Source organism: Eleutherodactylus coqui, chromosome 8, assembly GCF_035609145.1.
Source record: "Eleutherodactylus coqui strain aEleCoq1 chromosome 8, aEleCoq1.hap1, whole genome shotgun sequence".
Lineage (NCBI taxonomy): Eukaryota > Metazoa > Chordata > Amphibia > Anura > Eleutherodactylidae > Eleutherodactylus > Eleutherodactylus coqui.
The window spans coordinates 190,753,151-190,766,692 of NC_089844.1; the positions used below are offsets into that span (position 1 = coordinate 190,753,151).

General features: G+C 46.7%; 1 protein-coding gene across 1 annotated transcript in view; it reads left to right on the top strand.

The window, feature by feature from the left end:
- Nucleotides 1-13,542, top strand: part of DNAH7 (dynein axonemal heavy chain 7) — a 499,785-nt gene that overhangs the window by 143,077 nt on the left and 343,166 nt on the right. The window contains exon 16 of the mRNA XM_066577151.1: nucleotides 198-344. Coding sequence (XP_066433248.1) covers nucleotides 198-344 — 147 coding nt within the window. The remainder of the gene's footprint in view (nucleotides 1-197; nucleotides 345-13,542) is intronic.

The following is a 13,542-nucleotide window of genomic DNA, read 5'->3' on the forward strand; positions in this document are numbered from 1 at the left end:
GCTGACTGTTCACTGTTAACCCCCTATGTCTATACTAGAACACCATAGTTAATGATGGGAGCCCCCCACACTCTGTAAGACCCCCAGCGATGTTTACATTAGTATGAACTGTTTTCTGTTGTCATCCCCTGTGGGGCATCTTGTGGGGGGCTCAGTGCTTGCTTTACATTTATGCACTTCCTATAATCATCATGCAGTTGCGCTGTGAAAGATTTATTGAGGAATTAGAAGGCTTCAGCAAGCAAGTTGAAGAATTTCAAGCGTATGGTGATATCCAGGAGGTGAACAGATACCTCAAGAAAGCACAGGCACTGAATGCCAAGTTGGATCAAGCCATTGAGAAGGTCAGTAGCGTGTTGGTTTCCTGTGAAGCCCCGGATCCCCGTCTGCCGGGTTACATATTAGTGCTCCGGTCTCCTTCCCGTTGACACAGTGCAGTAGTGCTTCATAGGAACAATCACTCCCTGAATTCACCTTCTGTTTCCTGCTGGTCATTTCCCCATAGACGTGTGTTGTCATCAGCGGACCTGTTGTGTCACAATTGTCTGTTTAGTGCAGCCTTGTTCTTTATAGTTACAGTGCGGCAGATGTCGGGACGGGTTTTTGTACTTTCAATCACAATCCATATAAACAAACATGTAAAATACTAAAGGGGGTTTCCAATAAATACATAAGTGGCAATAGGGGAATTAAATAATTATAAATAATAGCTCTCCACTAAAGCACTGCTTCCCCACCGCTCCTGTCCTCTGATCCCTCTGTAGTGCTCAAGTCTTTGTTTATGCACATGACCCCTGCAGCCCCGAAGAGTCCCTGACACAGGATGTCATCGTTGGCATCCCATAAACAGGACAGGTTCCACATTAGAATCCCACATGATTGGTTTACAGAACGCCACCATTCCAGAAGACCCGGTGAAGTCACAGGACATACACCATAGCATCCGAGCACCAGAACGGTAAGCACATTGCTCATTTGTAGTTTGGAGCAGGGGAGTACTGAAGGGACACACAAAAAAAAAAAAGTTGGAAAACTCCTTTAGAGTCCTAACTTTTCAGACAACTTCTGCTCATCTACTAGCTTATGTTAGTATTATCATTTCTGCAATATAGTTGCATTAAACATTTTCTTGCTTTACTCCTGTAAATCACATTTGAAATGGTTGCCACTAGAGGTCTCCCTTTCCACTTTTCTACAATCCACTGTCTGTTGTTAGGTGCAGAGCTTCTGTAGTAACAAGGACACAGGGACAGTACCTTATCAATTGAATGAGGAACTATCTTCACAAGAGCACTCCATTCAGAAGCTGCAGGCTGACAGATCTGCAGACTCTGTGATAACACTTTCCACAATCTCTGCCTCTCCTGTGGAGGGGGGGGGGGGGTTCTGTCTGCAGCAGGAATTTAGAAATCCCCCTGCTGATTGGACTACAGACTGTGCAGTGCTGCATGTGAAGTAATGGCAAGGAAGTGTAGGACCGTGAACTACTGGCAGAATGCTAGTCTTGCTACATGCCCCTGGCATGAAAGTGCATTACAACTAACAGGGCAACAGAAAAATGGGGAAGACCGTCTGAAAATCAGAAGTCCCAGACAGGAAACAGGATGCAAACTGCAGCAAATGAGGGTGAGGAGAACCTGAGGGTATCTTAGAAAACTTGTTGAAAACTCAAGTTCACTTTAATGAAACAACAATTCTACAGAGCAAAGTAGGGACACATTTTACCAAATGTCTGTCTTTCTTGAGCTAAGGGCTCATACTTAAATGCTTAAAGGTGGCCGTACACAACGGTGGATGCCACAATAACTGCACGCTGGTTACAGCTAATTGTTGGGCTGCACCATTGCTCATTATTGTTTCAGTAGGCAAGGAGCTATCCTGCAATAGGCAGTAGTCTGCATGTGGGTATTGTGGATTATCCACAGCATGTATGGACATTTATAGAGTTCATACACAACGGCATTGCTGCAGAAATATGTATACAGAATGATAGCTGGAATTTCACAGCATTGTAGCAGTAAAATAGTTGTGCTGTGGAGGTTCAGGTCCGCAGCATGCTCTACTTGTTGTGGGAATGCAGTAGAATTTATTTGTTGCAAGATCATGTATGATCATCCCCTTTTTATAGGCAGTTTTTTCAGGCAAATCAAAATAGTGAAGTTGATGCCTATGTGTGAATATCTTTCAAAACAAAAACTGTCATAAAAAACCTGGTTATGTAAATGTCACCCTCCACTACAGAAGTATTTTTAATTTTGTTAAATATATGATTATACAAGATGATGTACCCGGCTTCATCCAAGTTAATTTGCTACAGGTGTTTACCTGTTGTTCGCGTAGAAAATTTTATGAATTCATGTTTACTTCAGAGGAACTGAGGAATAAAATATGTATACACATAGAGCGTTAGATTATCCTCAGACTGCATGTACTGATGTCCTTCTGCAGAATGTACCACACTTCCCATTCTCCTCCCTTTTTATTCAAATAAAACTCCAGACTAGAGGCTGCAGCCCCTTCTTAACCTTAAATGCATGCTACATCCCAGCAGTCCATTGTCGCTTCCTTATGTACTTTACAGCCTTTCAGTATATACACAGAGAGGTCAGTTAGATTCTCCTCAGTATATACACAGAGGTGAGGTAGATTCTCCTCAGTATATACACAGGTCAGTTAGATTCTCCAAAGTATATGCACGTAGAGGTGAGGCAGACTCTCCTCAGTATATACAAACAGAGCTGAGGTAGATTCTCCTCAGTATATACACATAGAAGTGCAGTAGATTCTCCTCAGTATATACACACAGAATAAAGGTAGATTCTCCTCAGTATATACACATAGAGGTGAGGTGGATTCTCCTCAGTATATACACATAGAGGTGAATTAGATTCTGCTCAGTATATACACACAGAGGTGAGGTGGATTCTCCTTAGTATATACACACAGAGGTGAGGTGGATTCTCCTCAGTATATACACACAGAGGTGAGGTGGATTCTCCTCAGTATATACACATAGAGGTGAATTAGATTCTGCTCAGTATATACACATAGAGGTGAGGTGGATTCTCCTCAGTATATACACATAGAGGTGAATTAGATTCTGCTCAGTATATACACACAGAGGTGAGGTGGATTCTCCTTAGTATATACACACAGAGGTGAGGTGGATTCTCCTCAGTATATACACACAGAGGTGAGGTGGATTCTCCTCAGTATATACACACAAAGGTCAGTTAGATTCTCCTAAGTATATACATATAGAGGTGAAGTAGATTCTCCTCAGTATATACACATAAAGGTGAAGTAGATTCTCCTTAGTATATACACATTAGAGACGAGGTAGATTCTTCTCAGTATATACACATAGAGGTGAGGTTGATTCTCCTCAGTATATACACATTAGAGGCGAGGTAGAGTCTCCTCAGTATATACACATTAGAGGCGAGGTAGATTCTCCTCAGTATATACACATTAGAGGCGAGGTAGATTCTCCTGAGTATATACACATTAGAGGCGAGGTAGATTCTCCTGAGTATATACGCATTAGAGGCGAGGTAGATTCTTCTCAGTATACACACATTAGTGGTGAGGTAGATTCTCCTCAGTATGCACACATTAGAGGTGAGGTAGATTCTCCTCAGTATACACACATTAGAGGTGAGGTAGATTCTCCTCAGTATACACGCATTAGAGGTGAGGTAGATTCTCCTCAGTATACACACATTAGTGGTGAGGTAGATTCTCCTCAGTATTCACACATTAGAGGTGAGGTAGATTCTTCTCAGTATATACACATTAGAGATGAGGTAGATTCTCCTCAGTATATACACATTAGAGGTCAGGTAGATTCTCCTCAGTATATACACATTAGAGGTGAGGTAGATTCTCCTCAGTATATACACATAGAGGGGAGGTAGATTCTCCTCAGTATATAAACATAGAGGGGAGGTAGATTCTCCTCAGTATATACATATAGAGGGGAGGTAGATTCTCCTCAGTATATAAACATAGATGGGAGGTAGATTCTCCTCAGTATATAAACATAGAGGTGAGGTAGATTCTCCTCAGTATACACACATTAGAGGTGAGGTAGATTCTCCTCAGTATATACACATTAGAGGTGAGGTAGATTCTCCTCAGTATATACACATAGAGGTGAGGTAGATTCTCCTCAGTATACACACATTAGTGGTGAGGTAGATTCTCCTCAGTATATACACATTAGAGGTGAGGTAGATTCTCCTCAGTATATACACATTAGAGGTGAGGTAGATTCTCCTCAGTATATACACATTAGAGGTGAGGTAGATTCTCCTCAGTATATACACATTAGAGGTGAGGTAGATTCTCTTCAGTATATACACACAGAGGTGAGGTATATTCTCCTCAGTTATTCTCCAATGCTGTCTTGTGTAACCCTGCTGCAATCAGCTGCAAGGTAGCATATGAATGCCCGCCCCTCTGTTGCATGTAGTAACTAGCAGTGTCCCCATGTACCTGTTACTAGAGAAGCCAACTGCCTAATGACAGGCAGTGGATTGCAGAAGAAAGTAGGCCCCTACTGGTGGGCACTCAAAACTAGATTTTCAGTGGCAAAACAAAAAGAAAGTATATGCAAGTATATTGCAAGTGTAAGCAGGATCCACAACAGGTATGTTTCCTCTGTAGGAGGTCAGGTGGCAGCAGAGGCCGGTGATGGTAAAGCAGGGGGGTTTATTGCCAAACTCTCAGTCATAAACAAACACAGGCTTTCTCCAGCCATATAATGTCCATAAGACACCCAAAATAACAGTCTTGGTAATCAGATGCAGGGATTCTCACCCAACCCTTTCCTCAGGGTTTTGCTTCCCTCAGCTCTCCAGGTTCTCTTCACCTGGCTTTCCAGGGACTCTGCACGCAGTCTGTCCTTTCTCTGGTCTGGCTGAACACACTCTGCCACAATCTCTCTCTTACTGAGCTTTTCCTGCTCCTTTTCCAATTCTGTCTCAGCTGAGTTCCAGGTTCAGGTACTTCCTGTACTGGAATATACGTGTGACCTGGACAGCCCCTGCCTCATGCAAACTCCGGAGTTATATCCTGGAGTTTAGTAGTCTCCGTGGTATATACACACCATCCAGGACTTTACCCCTTACTTCACTACACAAGAGACCTAGGCTATTAGATGAGCCAATGTGTGAAAAGTTAGTGTCCATTTAAATATATATAGAATGCCCAACTTTTCACCTGGCCCTGACCTGAATGTGAGGTACAGTCCTTTGATACAGTCAAGGGTGGTATTTTTTGCCCTTCAACTGATATAGTGTGAGGTGCATTATTAGCAGTAGCATAGTATGTGAGGCCGGAAAAATACATTTGTCCATCCAGTTCAGCCTGTTACCTCCCCATTGTGGATACAGAGGAAGGCAAAAAATCCCAATGAGATAGAAGCCAGGTTTCCTCATTTAAGGGAAATTCCTTCCGAACTCTAATCTGGTGATCAGCATAATCCATAGATCACTGACCCTTCTGTGTAATCAGTGATATAACACGTAATATTGTATCACTCAAGAAAGGTGTTCAGGCCCCTTTTATACTCTTTTATCGGATTTGCCATCACCACATCCTCAGGCAGAGAGTACCATAGTCTCAATACTCTTACAGTAAAGAACCCGCTTCTGTGTTGTGTAGAAACCTTCTTTCTTCTAGACGTAGAGGGCACCTCCTTGTTACAGTTACGTTCCTGTGTATAAATAGATGATGGGATAGATCTCCTTACTGACCCCTGATATATCTATACACAGTTATTAGAGCGCACCCCCTTGTTACAGTCCTGGGTATAGTAGATGATGGGAGAGATATCTGTATTGTCCCCTGATAGATCTATACATCATTATTAGAGACTCCCCTTGTTACAGTCCTGGGTATAATAGATGATGGAAGAGATCTCTGTACTAACCCCTGATATATCTATACATAGTTATTAGAGCACCCCCTGTTACAGTCCTGGGTATAATAGATGGTGGGAGAGATATCCTTACTGACCCCTCATATATCTATACACAGTTATTAGAGCACACCCCCTTGTTACAGTCCTGGATATAATAGATGATGGAAGAGATCTCTGTACTAACCCCGGATATTTCTATACATAGTTATTAGAGCGCCCACTTGTTACAGTCCTGGGTATAATAGATGATGGGAGAGATCTTTGTACTGACCCCTGATATATTATACGTAGCTATTAGAGCGCCCCCTTGTTACAGTCCTGTGTATAGATGATGGTAGAGATCTCTGTACTGACCCCTGATATATTATACATAGTTATTAGAGCGCCCCCTTGTTACAGTCCTGGGTATTATAGATGATGGGAGAGATCTCTGTATTGTCCCCTGATATATCTATACATAGTTATTAGAGTGCCCCCTTGTTACAGTCCTGGGTATTATAGATGATTGGAGAGATCTCTGTATTGTCCCCTGATATATCTATACATAGTTATTAGAGCGATCCCTTGTTACAGTCCTGGGTAGAATAGATGATGGTACAGATCTCTATATTGACCTCTGATATATCTATACATAGTTATTAGAGCGCCCTTCAGCCATCTTTTTTTGAAACCTACTCTACTAAACTCCTCTGCTCAATTCCTCTGTGCTGCTGTTGACCGGTTCTTCCTGTCCTCCCTCCCCCCTGTGACCCAAGCCATCTGTTGCAGATCATGGCAACCATGGCTCACGCCTCCAATGTACTTCATCTGGCGGTGCTCTAGATGTGCTGATCGGCTGTGGAGAGAGTCACAAACGTCCGCAGACTTTCTCTACTTCAGATTCATGCTCCGAACCTACAACCTCGCCCTCCACCACGCCAAACAAGTCTACTTCACCTCTCTTGTCTCCTCACTCTCACAACCTTAAACGACTCTTTGACACTTTCCACTCCTTTCTCAGCCCTAAACTGCAGCCCCTGGTGATGGATCTCAGTGCTGAAGAGCTGGCTGCTTACTTCAGGAAGAAATTCAATGACAAGATGATGGGATAGATCTCCTTACTGACCCCTGATATATCTATACACAGTTATTAGAGCGCACCCCCTTGTTACAGTCCTGGGTATAGAAGATGATGGGAGAGATATCTGTATTGTCCCCTGATATATCTATACATCATTATTAGAGACTCCCCTTGTTACAGTCCTGGGTATAATAGATGATGGAAGAGATCTCTGTACTGACCCCTGATATATCTATACATAGTTATTAGAGCACCCCCTGTTACAGTCCTGGGTATAATAGATGGTGGGAGAGATCTCCTTACTGACCCCTCATATATCTATACACAGTTATTAGAGCACACCCCCTTGTTGCATTTCTGGGTATAAATAGATGATGGGAGAGATCTCTGTACTAACCCCTGATATATCTATACATAGTTATTAGAGCGCCCCCTTGTTACAGTCCTGGATATAATAGATGATGGAAGAGATCTCTATACTAACCCCTGATATATCTATACATAGTTATTAGAGCTCCCCCTTGTTACAGTCCTAGGTATAATAGATGATGGGAGAGATCTTTGTACTGACCCCTGATATATTATACATAGTTATTAGAGCGCCCCCTTGTTACATTCCTGGGTATTATAGATGATGGGAGAGATCTCTGTATTGTCCCCTGATATATCTATACATAGTTATTAGAGTGCCCCCTTGTTACAGTCCTGGGTATTATAGATGATTGGAGAGATCTCTGTATTGTCCTCTGATATATCTATACATAGTTATTAGAGCGCCCCCTTGTTACAGTCCTGGGTATTATAGATGATTGGAGAGATCTCTGTATTGTCCCCTGATATATCTATACATAGTTATTAGAGCGATCCCTTGTTACAGTCCTGGGTAGAATAGATGATGGTACAGATCTCTATATTGACCTCTGATATATCTATACATAGTGTGAGGGATTAGCGTTTAGGATCGGTAGCAACCTGGGCATAAGCAGTCAGAGACAGTGACACATAGGATAAAGTCTTTAGGCCAGGCTTTGCCTGGGTTTATTTCCAAGCAAACAAAAGCAAAATACAGGCCTTAACATCAGGCAAACATAAAGTAAATCCTGCTCGTCTGAGCACTTACTATACATGTAGCGTCCCTGTCTACACACTGGTAACACAAATGGCTCCTGCACACAGCAAGCCAGGTCTCTCAGACCTGCAGAGGTCTCAGCTCTCCTGCTGGCCCTGTAGGCCCAGGCTTTATAAGGCCTGGTACCAGCCCCACCTGGTACGTGGAAGTGACCATCCCACCCTTCGCTTTGGTCACTCCAGGAAAAGCCGGCCCGGATTATGTGGCTTGGAGCCACTTACACACTACAACGTGTTAGTGGCTTAATGCTATTAACACTATACTGCCGGCTTCCTCCACCGAGCCCAGGCTGCTCGGTGGCACGTATCTGCCCAAGCGCTCCCCAAAGCCTCATAGGAAAGCATCCTAGGTGACACATACCTGCCCTCCAGCACCTTGCCGGTCACCGTCTCACATACCCTCCCCCTCTGTTCGAGCCTGTGGGGTCGGACACCTTTCGCCGTCATGCAATGCGTCCTTGATAAGGCATCGGCATTGCCCTGTAGCTTTCCGGCCCTGTGCTCTACCGAAAAGCTAAAATTTTGAAGGGTCAGGAACCATCTAGTGACTCTGGCATTTCTTTCTTTTGCCTGTGACATCCAGGTTAAGGGGGAGTGGTCTGTGATCAGCCTGAAGTGTCTACCTAGCAGGTAGTATTTTAGGGATTCCAGAGCCCACTTGATGGCTAGGCACTCCCGCTCAACGATACTATAATTTTTTTCCGGTGGCATGAGCTTCCTGCTCAGATATATCACGGGATGTTCCTCTCCCTCTACTTCCTGGGACAGAACTGCTCCCTGTCCCTCCCATCCTTATTGACTACCTTTTTTAGCATGCTTTTTAGGGTCTTATTAAATCTCTCAACCAGACCATCCGTCTGTGGGTGGTACACCGACGTCCGTAAGTGCTTAATATTCAGCAGCTTACACAATTCCTTCATGACCTTTGACAAAAAGGGGGTTCCTTGGTCCGTCAGGATCTCTTTTGGTATGCCCGTGCGGGAGAACATGTGAAGTAGTTCCTTTGCAATACCCTTGGATGACGTATTGCGTAAAGGAACGGCTTCGGGGTAACGGGTGGCATAGTCTACAACCACTAATATATGTTGGTGATCCCGGGCAGACTTTACCAAGGGCCCAACTAGGTCCATAGCGATCCGCTCAAACGGCACCTCTATGATGGGCAAGGGCACTAAGGGGCTCCGGTAATGGGGCATAGGAGCTGTTATCTGACACTCCGGGCACGACTCACAGTAACGTTTTACATCATCATGTACCCCCGGCCAGAAAAAACGCTGAAGGATGCGTTCCTTAGTCTTTTCGCTCCCGAGATGACCTCCCAGCACATGCTTGTGCGCCAGGTCTAAGACCATCCTACGATAGGACTGAGGTACCACCAGCTGTTCCACAACCTCCCCACGGACCTTGTCAACCTGATACAACAACTCTTGATTGACTGCCAGGTGTGGAAATACAGTATCAGCCCCCAGGAATTGAGGCTCCCCATTTAGTACTTTAACATTTTCCCTGGCCTTTACTAAGGTGGGGTCTCGGAGCTGCTCAGTTCCGAAATTGGCACGTGAGACCTCTAAGTCAGGCATAGCAACCACTTCGTCCTGTACCTCTGTCTCACCCGCTAGTACTGTTAAGGGAAAGTTATCCCCATTATCTTGGGTCACCCCTACTGCTGGAACCGTACCCTCAGGGTCAAACGGTTCTGGACACACATCATACACATTTGCATTATCATGAACCTTATTTGCAGACGACCCTCGGTGTCGCCACAAGTCCCAAAATAGGGGAAAGTCTCTCCCGAGGATCACGGTGTGCATTAGCGATTTTACGACGCCCACCTCATGGGTGGCAAGTCCACACTGAGTATCAAGTCGTACAAGGGCAATAGGATACTCCTTGGTGTCCCCATGCACACACACAACCCCCATGCGACGGCCGGTGAAGGTTGTGGGATCGACCAGGCTGGAGTGCACCAGCGTAACCAAGCTCCCTGAGTCCAGTAGAGCTGTCACCGCAAAGTCATTCACCTTTAGGTGACATAATGGTCGATCAGTCTCTGACACAGTCTCTGCAGAACATACTGGCCGTGAGAACATCGACCTCCGCCAGGCAGAGTCACAGTCCATGCGTTCCACGGTAAGTGGACAGTTGGCGGCAATATGCCCGGGCTCACGACAGCGCCAACATAGTATGGGTCCCCGGTCCCCTTGGGGTTCTACCCGGGACCGGACTGTCCAGTTGGGACTCTTCTTCTGTCCCACATGATCCCCCTCTGAGCCGCCTCCCTTTGGGACATTTTTGACACCCCTTACATACGGAACAGTCTTACCCGGTGCTCCGGCCGACTTGCTGTTCCCGGGGTTGGAACGTCGAGGAGGCATGGCTTGCAGTAAGTCCTCCGTGGCTTTATACCTCTCGACGAGGCTCACGAGTTGGTCCACATCCTGGGGACCTCCTTGTCCCACCCAGCGCTGGATTGCGGGGGGGCAGCGAGCGTATAAACTTATCCAGAACCACTTTCTGTACGATCTCTGCCGGGGATGACTCCTCCGGCTGCAGCCACTTTCTCACCAGGTGGAACAGGTCGTACATCTGGGAGCGAGCTGGCAGGTGGTCAGCAAAAGTCCAGGCATGTACGCGTCGGGCCCACACATGGGTGTCCACGCCCAAGTGTGCCAGGATCTCACCTTTCAGCTTAGTGTAGTCCTTGGCCTCCTGCTCACCGAGGTCAAAATAGGCCTTTTGGGGTTCTCCCGTCAGGAAAGGCGCTACTACCTCAGCCCACTGAGGCGCCGGTAACTTCTCCCTCTCGGCCACTCTCTCAAAGACCGCGAGACAGGCCTCGATGTCATCAGTGGGTGTCATCTTTTGTAAGGCCACCTGTACCGCGGTACGGGTGGTGGGGAGCGAACCAGCCGATCTCTGCACACTTTGCGCCACCGCCAGGAGTTGCTCTTGCAGCTGTTGGTTAACCCGCTGTTGCTCCTGCAAGGCTAACCGATTGGCTTCCGCCAGGAGAGCATTAGTCTCGGCCTGAGCTCTCATGGCCTCCTCATGGACCTTTTGCTGGGTCGCCGTCACTTGTTGCTGCTGCACGTTCATTTGTTGCTGCTGAGCAAACGTTTGTTGTTGCTGCATGTTCATTTGTTGCTGCTGAGCCAACGTTTGTTGCTGCTGTACGTTCATTTGCACCAGCTGCTTTATCAGTTCTTCCATCTTGGCAGTGTCTGATTTCTGCACCATTGCAGCTTTCACCCAGGACATGGGGGTCACAGCACTTTCCAGTCAATCTCTCTTGGGTGGTTGCCCTTAGCAATGGTTCACCAGCTGCTGCAGCAAAATGTCCATTAATTGGTGTATGTCTCTTTAAGACCGCTGCCCGCATCCAAACACCATATGTGAGGGATTAGCGTTTAGGATCGGTAGCAACCTGGGCATAAGCAGTCAGAGACAGTGACACATAGGATAAAGCCTTTAGGCCAGGCTTTGCCTGGGTTTATTTCCAAGCAAACAAAAGCAAAATACAGGCCTTAACATCAGGCAAACATAAAGTAAATCCTGCTCGTCTGAGCACTTACTATACATGTAGCGTCCCTGTCTACACACTGGTAACACAAATGGCTCCTGCACACAGCAAGCCAGGTCTCTTAGACCTGCAGAGGTCTCAGCTCTCCTGCTGGCCCTGTAGGCCCAGGCTTTATAAGGCCTGGTACCAGCCCCACCTGGTACGTGGGAGTGACCATCCCACCCTTCGCTTTGGTCACTCCAGGAAAAGCCGGCCCGGATTATGTGGCTTGGAGCCACTTACACACTACAACGTGTTAGTGGCTTAATGCTACTAACGCTATACTGCCGGCTTCCTCCACCGAGCCCAGGCTGCTCGGTGGCACGTATCTGCCCAAGCGCTCCCCAAAGCCTCATAGGAGAGCATCCTAGGTGACACATACCTGCCCTCCAGCACCTTGCCGGTCACCGTCTCACAATAGTTATTAGAGCGCCCTTCAGCCATCTTTTTTCGAAACCTACTCTACTAAACTCTTCTGCTCAATTCCTCTGTGCTGCTGTTGACCGGTTCTTCCTGTCCCCCCTCCCCCCTGTGACCCAAGCCATCTGATGCAGATCATGGCAACCATGGCTCACGCCTCCAATGTACTTCATCTGGCGGTGCTCTAGATGTGCTGATCGGCTGTGGAGAGAGTCACAATCGTCCGCAGACTTTCTCTACTTCAGATTCATGCTCCGAACCTACAACCTCGCCCTTCACCACGCCAAACAAGTCTACTTCACCTCTCTTGTCTCCTCACTCTCACAACCTTAAACGACTCTTTGACACTTTCCACTCCTTTCTCAGCCCTAAACTGCAGCCCCTGGTGATGGATCTCAGTGCTGAAGAGCTGGCTGCTTACTTCAGGAAGAAATTCGATGACATCTGCCTGGAAATAATCTCCTGACCCTAGTCTCGTCAGTACTGCATCTGGCTCCTGCTGACTCTCTGTACTCAGGCCAATGACAGAGGAAGAAGTCTCCAGATTGCTTTCCTCTGCTCGCTCCACCACCTGCGCTAGTGACCCTCTTACCTCACACCTCCTCCAGTCCCTCTCCCCCCTCAGAAACCGTCCTGACTAAAGTGTCAAATGACCTCCCGATGGTCAAATCAGGGGGTGACTACTCCCTACTGATCCTCCTCGATCTCTCTGCAGCATTTGACACTGTGGCCCGCAAACTTCTCCTCAGTATGCTTCGCTCCATCGGCCTAAAGGATACTGCTCTCTCCTGGTTCTCCTCCTACCTATCTGACTTCTCCTTCAGCATCTCCTTTGCTGTCTCCCCCCCCCCCTTCCTTTCATTGTTGGGGTCCCACAGTGCTCGGTCTGCGGCCCCCTCCCCTCCTCTTCCCCTTGTTGTCGGGGTCCCACAGGGCTCGGTCCGCGGCCCCCTCCTCTCCAATCAGCTTTCTATCACTGACCAATTACTTACCCACTTCCATACATTCTTGCCCAGGCCTTTTTGGTGTGCCCTCCCTGGCTCTCCATCATCTCTAAGTGATGTGCCTTCTTTGCTGATGTCGTCTACCTGCGCCCCGACATTGGACTCCACGTCCACTGGTTAAGTTTAATTGGGTTATTATTCTCAAGCTGTATCTTCCTCTTACTTCCTTTCTAAGGACCTTCTTGTTTGTACACTCTATGCCACCCCTGATGAAGCCAGGCATCTGCTGGCACTATGCGTAGAGTGGGTTGACCACATGTAGCCTTTATTCCTCTATTTAGGGAGACCCTTGCTTCACCTCTCATTCTGGTGGCACCTCCTCAGCAATCGTTCTGCTACTTCCCGCACTCTGAGCGAGTCTTTATGTGTGCGAGTGGCTATTTACTATATTTATTACCTCGTTACATGCTTTGGGTTACTTGTGCAGCCACCATTGATGCACTAC